General features: G+C 48.3%; 1 protein-coding gene across 1 annotated transcript in view; it reads right to left on the bottom strand.

Moving 5' to 3' along the window:
• Nucleotides 1-17,500, bottom strand: part of thsd7ab (thrombospondin, type I, domain containing 7Ab) — a gene marked incomplete at its 5' end in the record, with an annotated part of 101,472 nt that overhangs the window by 39,725 nt on the left and 44,247 nt on the right. Inside the window, 4 exon segments of the mRNA XM_079757153.1 lie at nt 3,384-3,487; nt 4,234-4,369; nt 6,572-6,687; nt 15,816-16,047. Of these exon segments, the coding sequence (XP_079613279.1) occupies nt 3,384-3,487; nt 4,234-4,369; nt 6,572-6,687; nt 15,816-16,047 (588 nt within the window).

Genomic DNA, 17,500 nt, shown 5'->3' with positions numbered 1-17,500 from the left:
AATAAATGAAGCTGAAAAATAGACCCGAAATATATAATTATGTCAGCTCCCGTGGGACTGGCAGGGAGGTTCAAAGTGACACAAGGCAGGCGCAAGCGAGCGCACGCACACACACACACACACACACACACATGCACACACACACACTTCCCTCTCTCTCTCACACACACACACACACACACACACACACACACACACATCAACACAGACACACACGCACACACTCCTCCCTCTCTCACACGCATACACAAACACACACATACACACACACACACACAGCCCACACACAGAAACAACCGATACACAATCACACACCTCAGACACACACGCACACCACAGATACACATCGCCCACACACAGCACAGGTACACATCGCACACACTTGCCCTGCCCTGGCGCCCTCCCATGTGTGTGCTCAATAGAGCAGTATTACTTGTGCTGCTGTGATATTTCATGGCGCTGTACGGCTGTCCTCCAGAGCAGATATAGTGAGGGATTATGGAGCCACACAGAAATCAATCTGTTAGTACTGCTAGCTAACACCTCCGGGAGCTGCTATCAAGTTTGGAGCGCTTCCATTTGCCTTGAGTCGGCTCCATGACTTATGTGCGTGTTTGTGTCTTGCTGTGTGTGCTTGCCAACATGCATGTTTGTTTGTTTGTTGTGTGTGAGAGAGATTGAGATGCCTGGATGTTGTGTGTGTATAGTGTGTGTGTCTGTGTCTGTTTAGTGTGTCATGGGTATGAGTATGAGTATGTTTGTGTGTGTTTGTGTCTGTGTGCATAGATGTGTTAGTGTGAGTATGCATGTGAGTGTGTGTGTGTGTGTGTGTGTGTATCTACTGTTTTGGGGTTCTGTGCTTGACTAAAAGCCGACCACACACATCCGGTTGCTTATTACTTCTATTTTTCCCGGCTGGTTTGCAAGGGAGGCAGCGGTGCTCAGAGAGAAGGGAAACTGCATTCTGTCTCATTTGGTTTGAATCAGCTGTGATGAGGGCTTCTCGATTCAGCTTCCTGAGCAGAGGGAGACCCCCGCACAGCGCCCTGAGACTAATACGCTCACCTGCTGCCAGCACACATGTAGAGGGAGGGGTGGCGAGGCACTGAGCACACAGGCAGCTCTGAACTCTCTGCTGTACGCAATTTGCAAATGTGTAGGAAGAAAAGATCTTTTCCCGTGGAAATTCGTAAAATATGTATGTGAAAAATGATTATAACGTCGACATTGTTTAAGGTTTTCGGGGGAGGAAACGATAATGAGAGCGATTTATAAACACATTTCTTTGTTCTTGTTCTGAATCCACTCCTAAGCATTTGTAATGCTGATTTGCATGGAAAGCGCTCCACAAATAAAGCAGGATTTGATTTGTTTTATGAAAATTATTATTCCGCCTGAACTTTCCAGGACTCGGACTCCGGAGCAGACAAAAAGGGTGGAGAAAGTTTCTTCTGCTTAACAGAGACAAAATTCAGAGATCTCAGGAGAGACACCTCCACCTTGGCTCCCCCATGTCCACCTCGCAGGATAATAACTGCCTCTCAATGTGTGCTCCGAAACAAAAAGTCTTTGCAGTAGGATTTGAACAGAGATTGTTTTAGCAAGAGGCAGAAGAACAGGGTTGAGGGTTGTTGAAGGGGATGGTGAGTGGTGGGTGTTGGGATGTGGGGATGGAAGGATCAGGGTGGCTGGTCTTGAGGTAGGTGGGGGGTTGGTGTTAAGGCGGGCGGGTCTTTAAATGTGTCAGGTCGGGGTGTGTGAGGGCCCTATCTTGCATCCGGCGCAATTGACTTTCTACACTGACGCATGTGTCGTTGCTAGTTTTGCAACTGGCGCAGAGCGTTGTTCACCCTCCACCGCCACGCGCCTGTAAATTAGGGGATGATCTTTCGCCCCAATGGGCGGTTCGGCGAAAGGAGGAGGCGTGTTCTGGCACAAACTTTACCTGGTACTATTTTGCAGTTTCAGAAAACAATTGCGCCACAAACCAGGAAATACCTGGTTTAAAGTCAGTGGCGCGTTGTTCAGATGCTATTTTAAGGGCGCATGCATAATGTTGCTTGTGCACCTCGCGCATACACTTTGCTTCTCTCATCTACCTAGCCACACATTCTTGGTAAATTATTTGGGAAAAAACAGCTGATACAGCGGTAATAAGTTGTACTTTTAATTCAATGCATCTGCAAACACCGTACAGCAGACACCTATTTTCTTGACACAGACATCGTGTACAAGCCCATAACTTTTAGGATTGATGAGTATTTGATAGTGAGAAAACATTGTTTTACCGCAATATGTGTTAAAAAGAATGAATGAATGCGGGCGGGCGTGTGTGCGTCCATCTGTTTAAACACACGCAAACTAAACACGTAACGCATAATACCGTCCATGGCAATGTATATTAACGGGGGGACACATGCATATTAGGAACACAAGTCGATAACGATAATGCATACAATACTGGTAAGAAACGATGTTTGTTAATGTATTGTGGATATCATTAAATAGAACCACAGTTACCGCATATCACGTGTGTTAAGTTTTCTTTGCCGAAATTTATTTGAGGACAGAGTGTTTCTGAAGTTGTGGAAGAAAACGCTATTCCATGTGTGAATTAGGCCATATTATTTGGCCATAAACTGAGCCATTTGAAGTTTGAAATTCATATGGTCATGCATCTGTCTCATCGGAGACTGCAAACGCGCTGTCAAAATATCAACTCATCAAATTCAAATGCGCTCATGGCTCTTAAAGAGGATGGCAGATGGCACTCTCATTGGTTTATTGCACGTTACGCCCAAACCACACCTACGGGTAATTAGACTACTTCAGACCAACCCTTTATAGATTTGAAGAGTCATTTATGCGCCGGTAAAATAGCAACATCGCCATAGAACCGCCAACAAAAGTACTTGCGCTTGGCGCAAGTACCTTTAAAATAGGGTACCGTTAAAATAGGGCCGCGAGTGGTGATGGAGGGTTAGGGTTAGGGTTAGGGCTAGGGTTGTGAGTGGTGATGGAGGGTTAGGGTTAGAGTTGGGGTTAGGGTTAGGGTTGTGAGTGATGATGGAGGGTTAGGGTTGGGGTTGGGGTTAGGGTTGTGAGTGGTGATGGAGGGTTAGGGTTGGGGTTAGGGTTAGGGTTAGGTATAGGCTTAGGGTTAGGGTTGTGAGTGGTGATGGAGGGTTAGGGTTAGAGTTGGGGTTAGGGTTAGGGTTGTGAGTGGTGATGGAGGGTTAGGGTTGGGGTTAGGGTTAGGGTTAGGGTTGTGAGTGGTGATGGAGGGTTAGGGTTGGGGTTAGGGTTAGGGTTTGGGTTGTGAGTGGTGAATGAGGGATGGTGATGGGCCGGGGGGAGGGACTTGTTCTGAGCAGGGCCGGTACCTCTGGTCTGAAGCCCCGAGCCGCAGGACTCCTGGGCCCCTGGGCTGAACTGACGCAGGAACCAGGGCACCAGCTGGCACTTCCTCCACTTGTGGGTCTTCCACCTGGAGTGAAAGGTCACACGCATTAGGGGGGGTTGTCTGTGGATGTTGTGATGTGATCATGCAGCTGTGTTGTGTTTGCCGATGGTGAGTGCTACTTCAGTAATTATGTTGGTACATTCCAACATGTTTGAATGCAAAGGTCACGTCCTCATAGACCAGAACCTGAACTTCTTAAAGGTCAGCCTAAATTCTTAAAGCCAACCTCAGAATCACGGGACAGGTTTTTTGGTCTGCTCACCACAATGAAATTGTGTGTGTGTGTGCGTCTGGGTGTTTGCGTGTGGTTGTGTGTGTGTGTGTGTGTGTGTGTGTGTGTGTGTGTGTGTGTGTGTGTGTGTGTGCATGTGCACATGCACGAGTGTACTGACTGTCTGTGTGTATGTCTGTCTGTGTGTGCGTGCGTGCGTGCGTATCTTTGTGCATGCGTGCTTGTGTGTCGATATGTGTGTGTCTGTGTGTGCGCACTGGTCTTTGTGTGTGTTTGTGTCTGTGTGTGTGCACACGCGAGTGTGTGTGTGTGTGTGTGTGTGTGTGTGTCTGTGTGTGTGTGTGTGTATGTGTGTGTGTGTGTGTGTGTTTGTGTCTGCGTGCTTGTCTGTGTGTGTGTGTGTGTGTGCGTGTATGTGTGTGTGTGTGGGTGTGTGTGTGTGTGTGTGCACACACGAGTGTGTGTGTGTGTGTGTGTGTGTGTGTGTCTGTGTGTGTGTGCGTGCGTGCGTGCTTGTCTGTGTGTGTGTGTGCGGTACCTGAAGCCGGGGCAGACCTTGGGGGCCTCACAGTCCCTCTCCTCCTCCAGGGGCTCAGGACAGTCCTGGCCTCCGTTGGCGGGAAACTGGATGACTAGCCGGCTCCGAGTCTGCTTCTGTTTCACCGAGCTCACCGCTAGAGAGAGAGAGAGAGAGAGAGAGAGAGAGAGAGAGAGAGAGAGAGAGGCTGGATGATGGATGATCATTCACCATCCTTCATTCACCCTTTTTTCCATCCATTCATTCATTCATACATCCAGGCATCCATTCATCCACCCATTGTTTAATCCATCCCTCCATCAATCCGTCCACATTTAATTAATATATCAATCATCCATGGATCCACCCATGGATCCATCCATCCATCCATGCAGAGCAGGCCCATGTCCCTGCCTACTGGTTCTGTTCTCCCCGGACTGTGTACCCGTCGACCCCTGGAGTCTCCCGGCCTCGATTACACACCCGCCTCACTCCGTCCCTCCACTTTAATCACCGCGACGTCCCTTTTTTACGAGCCCTTCGTATGGCGGCGGCGACGGAGACCTTTGATTGTGATTCATGGAGAACAGATGAGAGACACCCGCATAAAAATAACGAGCTGAACTCCTAATGGGCGGGCTTCCATAAACAAGAGGCTCCCAGTGATCCCGCCGGTAACCATGGTAACCGGGGCCACATCCACAACAGCATTTCACTCATTAAGCAGCAGAAGGCTGACAGCTGATAGGGTGGGGGGGGGCGCGCGGCCCCCGCCTCAAACAGTTCATTAAAACCCGACGCGTGTCTCTGGCTCGCCCCCCGACCCCTCGGTCGGTCGGCGGCTAATTCTCCGCACGAGGTGAAGACATCAGCGCTAATCTAATCTAAGCCCCGTGCCGTCATGGCGCCCGCGTGCGGGGAGGGGATTAATGGGATGGAGAGGTCTGACAAGGAGGAGGTGAACGATGATGATTTCACAGTGTAAATCAATTTAGGGCGGCGAGTTCACCGGCCGCGCCGAGGGCCACCAGTCAGAAGTGACCTCACAGGGAATATGGCATTTTTCCGTTCGCTTCTCCCTCTCGGAGCATGACAACAGTAGCGCAGAGGGTGTCTGTGTGTCTGTGCGTATGCGTGCGCCTATGTGTGTGGGTGTGTACGCGTGTGTCTGTGTGTATGTGTGTGTGGGTGTGTGTGCATGCTTGCCTGCGCCAATGTCTTTGTGTGTGTGGGTGGGTGAGTGTGGGTGGGCTTGGCCAAGCAGGAAGGACAGAGCCCAAAGTGTGTCCTACAGCCTGTTCTGAACCGTCAACACTTCATTACCACAAATCAGACGTGAGACACATCTCAGCAGAACCAAGTCCTCCATGAGAAGTTGATGGTTAACCCCCCCTCCTCTCCCACAAGCCCCCACCTCCCCCTTCCCTGTTCTCAGCAGCAGCATTAACTTAGTTTAACTTTTCCTCGGTGGCCACTGCATTAAACATATCATGATGTTGTCGTTGCATAAGGGCTTAAAAGTTGCCCCTCCAGACATTCGCAGTTCCTGTTTTTCCTCCTCGAACATTTTCTCCTCGGTTTGGTTAATTCAATATTTAAGTTTGAGGTTTGGTAATCTTGTGTATAATGAAGACACACAGATAGATAGACATTTACGATTGCCTGCTTGTAAATTCTTATCTAACATGGATAAATGACATTTGAATTTAGGTTGCTCGCTTGTGAAATCTTATTAAGGTAGAACAGAGCAATATCCTTCCAGGAACTAATGTATGAATTGAGTTAAGCATTGAATGGCTGGCTCTCTCTCTCTTACTGGGAGGGATGGCTGCTGCGGTGTCCACCGTTTATGATGCTAATGGTGCTAATGATTCATAATGGTGTTAATGGTTCTTGATGGTGCACAACAGTTAAATAAAGTGGGTCACAGTGGATCAGGGTTTGTGAACATGGGAAAATGTAAATGTATGTTGTAGGTCTGCAGACGTTAAATAGCTTGCAGGCAGCAATGGGTCTTACAACACGTTATTAGATGTGTTTCTGTATCGAGGTCAGCTTTGGAAACGCTTTCAAGAGCTAACCTTCGGGATCTTTTATGTTTCGGAACAGGAGGCAATATCAAATCAAATCAAATCTAGAGACTTATTACTTACTCATAAGATGAATGCAGTGCTAATCATCTATCCTAATTTGACTAATGAGCTATGTAGTAAAAGCTGTTATCCAAGGTGACCTACAGTGAATTACAGATAAGTCATTAAATGTAATTAGGGGTTAGGGGCATCCTGCTCTAGGAAGCCTAGAGATGGAGGCGGACATTGGGGGATCAAATCCAGCCCTCCACCATGGTGAGGCCTACCTGTTTCACAGGTGGGCGGGCAGGGGGTCCAGTCACTAAATGGGGTCACGATGCAGTCCTTCTTACAGGGCAGGCTGCACGGCCGTATGGTGCCTGGACGAGGGCCCTCTGGACACCTGTACACGCACACACACACACACACACACGCACACACACACGCACGCACGCACGCACGCACGCACGCACACACAAACACACACGCACACACACACACGCACACACGCACGCACGCACGCACACACAAACACACACACACACACACACACACACACATAGAAGCACACACGCACACACACACACATACAGAAGCACACACGCACACACACACACACAGAAGCACAGAAGCACACACGCACGCACAAACAGGCACACACAAACACACACAAATAGAGGACAGTTATTGTAAATGCACATGTTTGTGTTTCCAATATTGCCAAACATAACTCATTGAAAGCCATTAGAGGATGACTCGCACGTTGTCTCCTCTACATTATAGAAGTTCCTTTCTCTGTGTTTTATCGGTCTACCATCTGCCGTTATCTCCTATCTCCATGAGTAAAGAATAATAACTGCAGTCCGCCCCTGGACTGTGGGAATATACCACTTTGAATAAAGCGCCAGATAAATCCTCCTCCAGGATATTGTACGGAGGTTTGTGGCTCCAGAATAATGAACAAGAGATCAAGAGTGTGAGGCAGCAGATTGAAGTGTAATTGTTCAGAGGGAATAAATCAAAAATGTTCTTTTAGAAGTACTGCTGGAATGCGAATGAGAATCAAGGACGACTCCGGTCCTGGGATCAAACCCTCGTCACTGTCTCTCCCAGCGTCATTAACACATCCGTTACCAAAAGTATTCTGATTTATGCATCAACTTGCCCTGCAAACAAATGTAAACAACAGCAGCATCCCATTCGGGTCTTTGTGAAAAGCTTTTTGTAAGAGCCCTTTCATGGTGGTTGCGTTGTTGTCTACAGAGTCCACCCTGACCGACACACATTGATTCCAGGAGACTCACGGCTGACAGCCGGTTTCAGGCTAAATGCTCTCTGGCAGAATCGGTACAAGGATGTCCTTCTGACAAAAGATGTTGGTAATGGATGTTTTAGAGCGGCCCGGAGGGACCGCCGCCGTCATTTGATCAGCCAGACCCCGGCTGCCCTTTAACCATCTGGGGCAATTATCTCTGAAGACTAGTGATGTCTCACTGGAGAGCCAGCGACAGATGAAGGACGACAGAGGAGTGATGGTGTGCTGATTGAAGGGGGCCCAGACGAATGTGTTCCTTTAGGCTTCAATCCTTCTTTGAAGGTGGACAGAGCAGGCCGGTTAGAACCTGTGGGCCTGAAGACCACTACAGGGTATTCAGCCCCAGGCAACTGACCTTAGTGGCTTCCTCATGATAGCATAACCCTCATCAGAAATGGGAGGACAGAGTTGGTCAGGCCCGCCTGGGTCTCGCTCCCCAAACACATAACTGTCACTCAAAATGCACCTTCTTAAAACTGCATCCCTCTCTCTTCACCTCTCTATCTGCAATTCATATCCTGACACTCACAATGTTGTTTTCTATTGCCCCCATGTTCTTGTATGATCTGACTTTGTAAAGGCAACTTGACTGCCTTGAGAAGCACTATTTAAAGTGTATACTTATTACCATGATGATTATGATAACTATAGCAGGGAGCGGCGAGTCAAGGCCGGCTTATCCCCCCCGTGTTCCCCACCTTGATGTACCCAGTGAATAACCCCCTGTGTGTGTATGTGTTTGTGTGTGTGTGTGAAGACGAACACAAAACAAGACCTGGTTGGAGTAAAAAAGGACTTGAGTTAATCTCTCCCCTGAACCTCCGGGCGTCGCCATAGAGATTTGGCTTTGGCTTGGTTCCTCTCAGTGTGTGGACCCAGTTCGGCTGAGTCATGATTATTACTACGGCGCCAAAGCCGCTGCGAATGAACCAACCAACGCGCTGGCAACTCGGGAGCTAGCTCAGCGTTAGCGCTGAGGGACCGCCGCGGAGCTGCGTGTAACACCGATGTAGCGGCGACACCGGCGGTGAATCATTTGTAATACCGGCCCGACAGAGGTAAATAATCCCCCTCACTAGGAACAAATCCTCTGGTAGTTTGCCGCTGGGGGTTAGCAGCAGCTGCTGGATGATGCGACAGAGGAGGAAGACTTAGCGGCGGCTGCTGCTAATCCACGACTGACAGAGTCTTACGGAGAAAACGAGAAACCTTGCGAGGCTGGTTTTAAGACATGAAGAAGTGTGTTTTTCCGTGACAGTATTTTGAGCCCGGGTTTGCAAACATGGTCAGAGCCAAGCAAGCTGTAGTAAAACATTGTCTTTTCAGCCGGAGCTTTGGTTATTTAGTTGAAGGTTTGTCTGTGTCTACACAGTTTGTTTCAGTGATCTTTTGTTGCCTTGTCTGTTTATTCAACATACTTCAAAAGGCGAGCATCTGATTGGACGTGACTTAAATAAGACCCAGAGGGGGGAGGGATTTCCTTGAGGTTTCCTTCTACTGTAATTGAGTTCCAGGCCCCTTAATGAGGGGCATTATCCAAATTTGGATGATTCAAATTCAATTATGTGCTTGTTTTGTCCGGGGCCAGGAGCTGGCCACAGGTGGCCTCTCACTGGATCAGCTGCTCACCACCGGGCTGGAGAGTTACAAACGAAAGTTTCAGCCTCAAATATCTCTGTCAAATATCTAACCCTTTTCTTTGAACATGAATCGATTCCCTCCTGTATTTAATTTCCTCTGACTAATTGAACTTGGCGGTTACACTCTGACCGGTGTGTCCTATCCTTCCCCGGCCCTCCGATGATTCAGCTGTTCTTATCATAGAGCACGATGTTTAATTATAAGCCTATCGGGTAACATTCCCTACCTCGAATAATTCCCATTTCAGTTCCACACCTCAGCTGTGCCTTCCTTTCCCATTCAGACAGTTGAACAAAACAAACAAACTAGGAAAAAAATGAAATAATTAAATCACCACGCAACAGCATAAGTCAATAAGCGAGCTCCAGGTGGTTGAGTTTCCATAATGATCCTTTAACTGGTTTCTTATGAGGCGGAGGAACGCACCACCCCACCACCGCACCACAGCACCACCGCCCCTCTGCCCCACCGGAGCTGCGCCTCAGAGCCCCTCCTTCAGGGCGAAACAAGCGCCCCTGTGTTTTAAAGTCTGGCCATTAGTGCTCTGAGTAATAACCAGTGCAGCTGGAGCGGCTACAGAGCAGCCAGATGGTGGGGAACAATGGCAAAACTGATTACAGTGTCTGCACAGTACGGGCGTAAAGAAATCAGAGAGTATAAAAGACAAAAACGCACCAGCGCTGGCGGGAAAAGATAAGGGCTAATTAATTTCATAATACAAATCACAGCCCAACAAAACAAGCATGTCATTTGTTTAAGTATAGGCCTCGAGAAGAGACGAGAGTGGGGAGGCTGGGAACATGTTTACCTCAGGCTGGCTCCCTCAGGCCTCTCTCTGGGGGACTGATACTTGTTAAGGGGGCAGGGGAGTCTCGAGGCTGGGATGTTTGACTCCCAGCTAGGCTAGGGGAAGGTAATGAGGTTTCTCGCGTATCAGGTCAAACAAAAATGCAATTTCTGCTCTCTTACCGTCATCGGTTCACCGCCCCCCGGAGCGGGGAAACCGAGATGATGGCAAGAAGAAAAACAGCAAAGACCAGGAGCATTTTGTCACATCGTTGTCACGGCGTTTGTCACAGCAATATGTGAAAGATGTAACACAAAGGGATGACCGTCGATCAGAAGTCCCCCCCCCCACTAAACCCATGGAACGGACATGGACATCCTGCTAGGAAGTCCCGCCCTCTCTGTTACCATTATACAGAACAGGCCAATCACAAACTGCCTACAACCTCTCTAGGGTGAACAGTTGGTGGGATGTGATACCTGGTTGAGATTTGCCCCGAGACAGGGTAAAGGTCAAAGCATGATAATAACTATAATAGGAAGTACTACATTCTTCTTCAGATTCCTTGGCAAGATGCCCTCAACCCCGACCTGCTCCTGAATGAAATGAAACTGTCAGATATAAGTGTCTGTGAAATGATGAAATGAAGTGAACATATCCTTTGTGGTTTGACGTCGATGCGGGGGAGCTGATAGGGTTATGGGGGGTACAGGAATCCATAAAGGTTGAGAGAGAGAGTGAGGTTGAGAACTCTGCCTTTACAGCCTCAGCATGATAAAAACATGTTGAGCCCCACTCGGAGTGCGACGGCGACTATGTTGGTGTTTGTTTGGGGATTTTCTTGGTTTTATTTCAGAGCAGTCGGGCTGCAGCAGCACCAGAGAGGCCTGAGGCGTTGATATATTCATCTGCTTCTCCTTCATGGAGCTCTCACTGGGAGCCTTTAAGTTTAGGTGTGTGTGTGTGGGTGCTTGTGTGCTTCTCTGTGTATTTATTGGGCATGTGTGTGTGTTGCAGTACGTGTGTGCGAGGGGCTTTTGTGTTCATTTGAGAGATTTGTGTGCGCCTGTGTGCATACGTGTTTATTATGCATGCATGTGTCCATATAAGTTTACATAAAGGTGTTTATTGTACACATTGTACATGTGTTTGAATGTTTGCATTGTTTGTGTACATTATTCATGTAGTAGTGTGCGTATGACTTTATTGTGCATGGCTGCGTGTGTGTGTGCAGGGGCATGTGTTTGTTATGCTTGCGTGTGTGTGTGTGTGTGTGCTTCTGTGTGCAGTGTGCATGTGTTCATTATGCGTGCACTTGTGTGTTTGTGTATGTGTGTATGTGTGCTTGTGTTTGTGCATGCTTCTTTGTGCTTATTTGAGAGTATGTGTGTGTGCATGCATATGTGTGTGTGTGTTTATGTGTGTAAACTTATGTGTGTTGTGTGTGTGTGTGTGTGTACTTATGTGTGGGAACTTATTTGTGTGTCTGCGTGTGTGTGCATGTGTTCATTATGTTTGTGCTTCTGTGTGTGTGTGTGTTTGTGTGTGTTTGTTTATGCGTGTGTGTGTGCGCATGCTTGTGTGTGTGTGAGTTTCTGCGTTTTGGGGTGTGTGTGTGTGTTTGCATGCATGCGTTTGTGTGTGTACTTATGTGTGTACTTATGTGTTTGTGCGTGAGCCTCAGCACCCCGGGCTCTCTGGGAGACAGCCCAAGAGCCCGTGTGTGCATCAGACAGAACACATCTGCATAGGCAGGGCACTGCTGGGGTGCGTTTGTTTATTCCACCGGGGTCCCCCGGGTGCACTGATCAAGTATATCTGTCAGCCAGATGAAGACTCGCAGGGCAGCGTTTGAACCGTATCAAGGCGCTAAGCAGCCGAGGCAGGAAGCCCCGCCGCACAACAACAACAGCCCTGAACAACGGCTCCCCCCCCCCAGGTCTGACATCTGAGAGCCCTAATTACTTCCTTTGGTCTTTAATGTCCTGGAGTTTGACTTGTGTTTGTAGACACACTCACAAGCGCACGCACACAAACAAACGTGCACGCACGCACACTCGCAGACACGCACGCACACATAGTATGCAGGCACGCTAACATGCAGACAAGCACCCACGCACACTTGCAGACATGCACGCACACATGCAAACACGCAAGCACACATGCAGACACGCACGCAAGTATGCATGCAAACACACACACCCACACACACACACACACACACAAACACACACACAAGCGCACACTCTAGCACACATGCGCTAGTCAGACACACATACAAAACCCACACGCCCCCTTGTAATCCATGTATTGCTCCCGTGTCCTGACAGTCCGTCCATTTCCTGGAACTCTTCTGGGTTAAAGAACCCTTAACCTCCTCACAATACCACAGACCAAAACATCCGGCACGGAGCAGCAGGAAGAGGAGTGCTTTTGTGTTGTTCTGCACAGACAGTGCTGATTCCAGTTGAAACGCGGTTTACAGCCTCTCTGCTGGCCCCGCGCCAGGGCGCCGGAGAATGAAAATCTCCCTCTTAAGACTTCAAACACACTGTGTTTCCCAGAGGCGACCACGGCCATACTCCACACACCAGCAGAAATACAGCAGGTCCTGGTGAGAGAGTGAGTGTGTGTGAGTGTGTTTGTGTGTGTGAGTGTGTGTGTGTGTGTGTGTGTGAGAGAGTGTGTATGAGTGTGTGTGTGTATCGTTTTGTGTGTACGTGTGTGAATGTGTGTGCGTGTGTGTGTGCGTGTGTGTGCGTGAGAGAGTGTGTGTGCGTGCTTGCGTGTGCATGTGCGTGAATGTGTGTGTCTTTTTGTGTGAATGTGTGTGAATGTGGAAGTTTGTGTGTGTAGGTGCGTGTGTTTGTGTGTGCGTGTTTGAATGCATGTGCTTGTGTGTGTGTGTGTGTGTGTTTTCTGTATATGTGAGCGCATGCATGCGTGTGTGTGCGTGCATGCTTGCTTGTGTGTGTGTTGAAGCATTGCTGCGTCTGGGCAGAAGAGGACCCGGGGGAACAGAGACTCAATTCAGCACCATGGAGAGCTACCAAAACCCAAGTATAAGTTTGAAAGATGCAGAGAGGAACACACAAAAGCTGTGACCTCATGAAATATAACTCAATGTAGTATATGACAGGAAATGTATGATACTACATTTTATAAGCCTACCTTTTCATTCAAGTTGTGTTTTATTAATAAGTGTAACTATTTCGGTCATTGAGCAGCAACTTAAATGATTCACATCCAGGTAGTCTTAGGAGCATCTGGGCCTATTGCAGAGAGGCAGAACGGCGTCATTGGGTATCAAACGGTGTAACTTAGAGCTGGAAGGCCACATCCATTACACTACACAATATAATCTGTATTCAGCTATATTTCTGATCGTGTTCACCAGGGCATTGCTTAATGATGCCATAATTAAATAAGCAATAACTGCTGTATATACCAGGATGTGTACACAGGTAATGAATCTGGTGTACAAAGGTAACATTTTGGTGGTGTTGATGTTAAGACCAGTGCTTTACTGGTCCCGGGTCAGATGCCGTTAAACACAGTCGTTAACACCATCAGTCCAACCAAATCTCCATATGTCAATTACTTTAACGACAGTAGGAAAGGCGCCAACGCAAAATGATCGAGTGAGGGAGGCGGTGCACACCGAATAAAAGTATATGAAGCAAAACCCCTGCATCCAAAACGTCCCGATTCCATTCCGGTTAGCGGCTGCTTCATTAAACCAGTGTGCGTGAAGTGTAAAAACAAATTGACCCCCAAAACCATTACATCTCTGAGTCCCAAAACCTGATGGCATCCTAGTCTCCTTCTCACTCGGCGAAAACTCCATAACACACACTTTGTTCATTTACTTTGAACGACGATATCCTTTTAATTCATGACCACGCTGGTGATTGTGATGATGAACTCCTACTGGTCTCTTATCCAAAGCCTGCACTCCGCTGAGCCAATGTTCCTTTTAGTTTGGTGGAACGGGCTACGGCGTGTGTTTTTTAATAGCAACCCACCAAACCGAATCACACACTTCTGTTGATGTCCCCCTCTATCTCCCGCCGCAGAGCTGTCGGGTCAATAGCTGAAATAGCCTCTCCGACCAGGCATTCATCTTCATTTTAATACTCGCCACTCGCTGTGAATTACATTTACCTTGTGCGACCGCCAAGATCCCACAACCTGAATAATTGATCCAGATCTCCTCTCGAAGGAGTTTAACTACTCTGGAGAAGTGTGAAGAAACAAATCTGCTGCAACTGACTCACAGGTCCTCTGCGACCGCTGAAAGGCCCGACAGTTACTTTCTTGTGGGAGGTTTGTTTGCGTTTCCCTTCAGCGCCACAGGATAATCAGTTTCATCCACTCTATTGGAATGGGGAAGATAGCGGAGTGGCTGGGGTGTCTGACTCAGAGCTGAGGGGAGCTGGATCTAATCCCTCTGTGTCTGCAGCCTCCCCCTCCCCTGTCCTTGAGCAAGACATCCCTGGCTCAGCCTTACCTGCTTTGTTACAACTGTATTCAAGCCCCACTGCTAGGTCACCTGGATTGGAAGTGTCTGCTAAATGACTACATTTTCATTTCTCAGTGCCAACTTTCTCGCTGAAAGCTAGACTGTAGATAAAATAAAGTGAAACTTTGTGGAGACAAAGAAGGTAAGCTGGAGTAGGTGATTCATCTCACAGGGGCTGGGTGGGAGGCATCGTGGCTAACTGCAAACATAGCATCGTCTGTCTGCCTCATGATTAAACTGCCTTAAACTATCTGCGCTATCTAATTACTGTCATTATCATCATTGAGAAACGAGCAGGGCCAGAAATGGCTGGGTTAATTAGCCTTACGGGTGCCGGCAGATTATTTATGTACTGCGCTCGCCTGCGGAGCTCAGATAGCAACTGTTGGTTAACTTCCCTGTGCGGCTTCAAACTTCATCCTGGTCGTTCCTCCTGAGCTTTCGCTCGCTCTTTCTCTGGCCATCTCTTATCTATGTTTCTCTTTGTCTCTCTCTCTTCCTCTCTATTCAATATCCGTTCAGTTAAGAATCAGCCATGGAAAATAAACATTTACATTGTGAAAGCAGTTTAAAATATAAGACCCACCATTTTCAATATTGTGTGCCTCCCCTCTCTGCTTTTTTACTGAAGAGTCAGAGTGGAGAGAAACCTAAATGAATGGTCTGTTCATTTCATCTCCATTTAATCATCACAACAGAATGCAGATCCAAGTTAAACTGGTTCCGTCTATACTCTCACCTCCTCACTGCCCATGGGCAAGGCACTCATCATAGCTGCAGTTTATCAACCATATTTAACTTTAATGATTCGACACACCTCCCTCACATCGTCCTCTCAGACCCTAGAGCCGTTGAAATGATTAACTACAACCAGCAATCATCGCATACTGTGGTTGGGAAGTTAAGAACAAAGAGCCTTCCACAAAGCCTTTCTTTGTATTGGCTGGAGATCTGAACTCATACTTTGGGATTCATCACTTTAATTAAAGATAGAAAGACAAGGGTGGAATACCAAATCCAAGCCTCTCTTCTTAGTTATAACTATTTAACCAGTGCAGTTTACTGTTTATAATGTATTCTCTATACCCTGTTTATTCTATTTGTCCTTGCTTTAAAACGTACTTTAGCATCTGTCTGTCTGTCTGTCTGTCTGTCTGTCTGTCTGTCTGTCTGTCTGTATTTCTATCTATCTACCTATCTATCTATCTATTGAACATCCCCGATCTCAAGTTTCAATGGTTCTACTGGTTCTGTGGGGTTCCTTACTTCTTGGGAGGGACCTGTCCCACGTTGACCCGGACACAGATGACCTTGCGCGTCTGGACGCCCGTGGAGCAGGAGGTCAGGTCCTCGCTGCCGGTGCTGTTGGTGGCCCCGGCATTGGGGTCCTCCGTGCAGGTCCCCCAGGGGCCCGTCTGCCAGTGGTACACGGTGCAGGCGTGCTCGTTGCAGTTCCTCACTTCCTGCAGAGTGCTGCTGTTCGGACACAGCGCCCCCCCTGGTCAACACAGAACGTTACATCAGTCAATTAATGCTTCAAGGTCAGCAGTCAACCAAGAGAGCAAACTTTTATACGAGTCATTCAGTCGGTCAATTATCCTTCAATCAAGAGATCAAACTATCAACCAATCATTTTAGCGGTCTGTTAATCAATCACCCAGAAGTCAATTTATCAGCCAAGCGTACATCATTCAACCAAGGGATTGATCAGGCTCTCTATCTACTGTATCTATATATGTACCGTATATATAAATAAGTTAGGATGTAACCTAAAGACAGATAGAAAGATCTACAGGTCTACTATTGCATCAGATTGTCTGAAACCCTCCAACTGCAGGATAATCTGGTCGTCTCCATATTCCTAACTATTACCATAATGATGTCTAGGTAACGGTGTGTAGAGAACGGCGTGACGTCTGTTCTAAATAGCGACGGCGGCCTTACGGTGTGCCAAGAACACAAAGCAGGACACAAGTCCAGCAGCCTTAAACCTCCTCCAATCAGATCCTGGAATCCAGTGCTCATGCAGCTTATTCAGGTGCTATTGTGTAGAGATGATTGTTCTGGAGCCAAGCTGTCCCTCGCTCTCGCTCTCTTCCTCTAACTCTCTCTTCAACACGCTCTCCCTGTTCGACTCGAAAACGCTCTCTCTCTCTCTCTCTCTCTCTCTCTCTCTCGTTCTCTCTTCAACACACTCTCCAGTTCCATTGGCATTTCTTTTTCGCTCACTGATGATCACAATGAGTAATTAACAGAAAGGTGCAGAGGTCTCTCTGTCTCTTTGTCTTTCTCTCCCTCCCTCTCTGTCTCTCCCTTCTTCCCTCTTCCGTCTCCCTCTCTCCCTCTTCCCTCTGTCTTTCCCTCCTTTCATCTTCCCTCGCTCTCTCCTTCCTTCCCTCCTTCCCTCTTCCCTCTCCGTCTCTCCCTCCTGCCATCTCTCCCGTCCCTTTCCTCCCTCTCTGGCTCTCCCTCCGTCCCTCCCATTCTTCTCCCCCCTCTCTCTCTTCCCCTTTCCCTCCCATCCCTCTCCCCCCTTCTCTCTCTCCCCCTCTCCCTCCCGTCTCTCTCCCATCTCTCTCTCTCCCCCTCTCCCTCCCGTCCCTCTCCCATCTCTCTCTCTCCCCCCAATCCCTCTCCCCTCTCTCTCTCTCCCCCTCTCCCTCCCATCCCTCTCCCATCTCTCTCTCTCTCCCCCCAATCCCTCTCCCCTCTCTCTCTCTCCCCCTCTCCCTCCCATCCCTCTCCCATCTCTCTCTCTCTCCCCCCAATCCCTCTCCCCTCTCTCTCTCTCCCCCTCTCCCTCCCATCCCTCTCCCATCTCTCTCCCCCCAATCCCTCTCCCCTCTCTCTCTCTCCCCCTCTCCCTCCCATCCCTCTCCCATCTCTCTCTCTCTCCCCCCAATCCCTCTCCCCTCTCTCTCTCTCCCCCTCTCCCTCCCATCCCTCTCCCA

Source organism: Pollachius pollachius (genome assembly GCF_949987615.1).
Source record: "Pollachius pollachius genome assembly, chromosome: 1".
In the NCBI taxonomy this organism is placed as follows: domain Eukaryota; kingdom Metazoa; phylum Chordata; class Actinopteri; order Gadiformes; family Gadidae; genus Pollachius; species Pollachius pollachius.
This window is presented reverse-complemented; position numbering and strand designations above follow the sequence as displayed.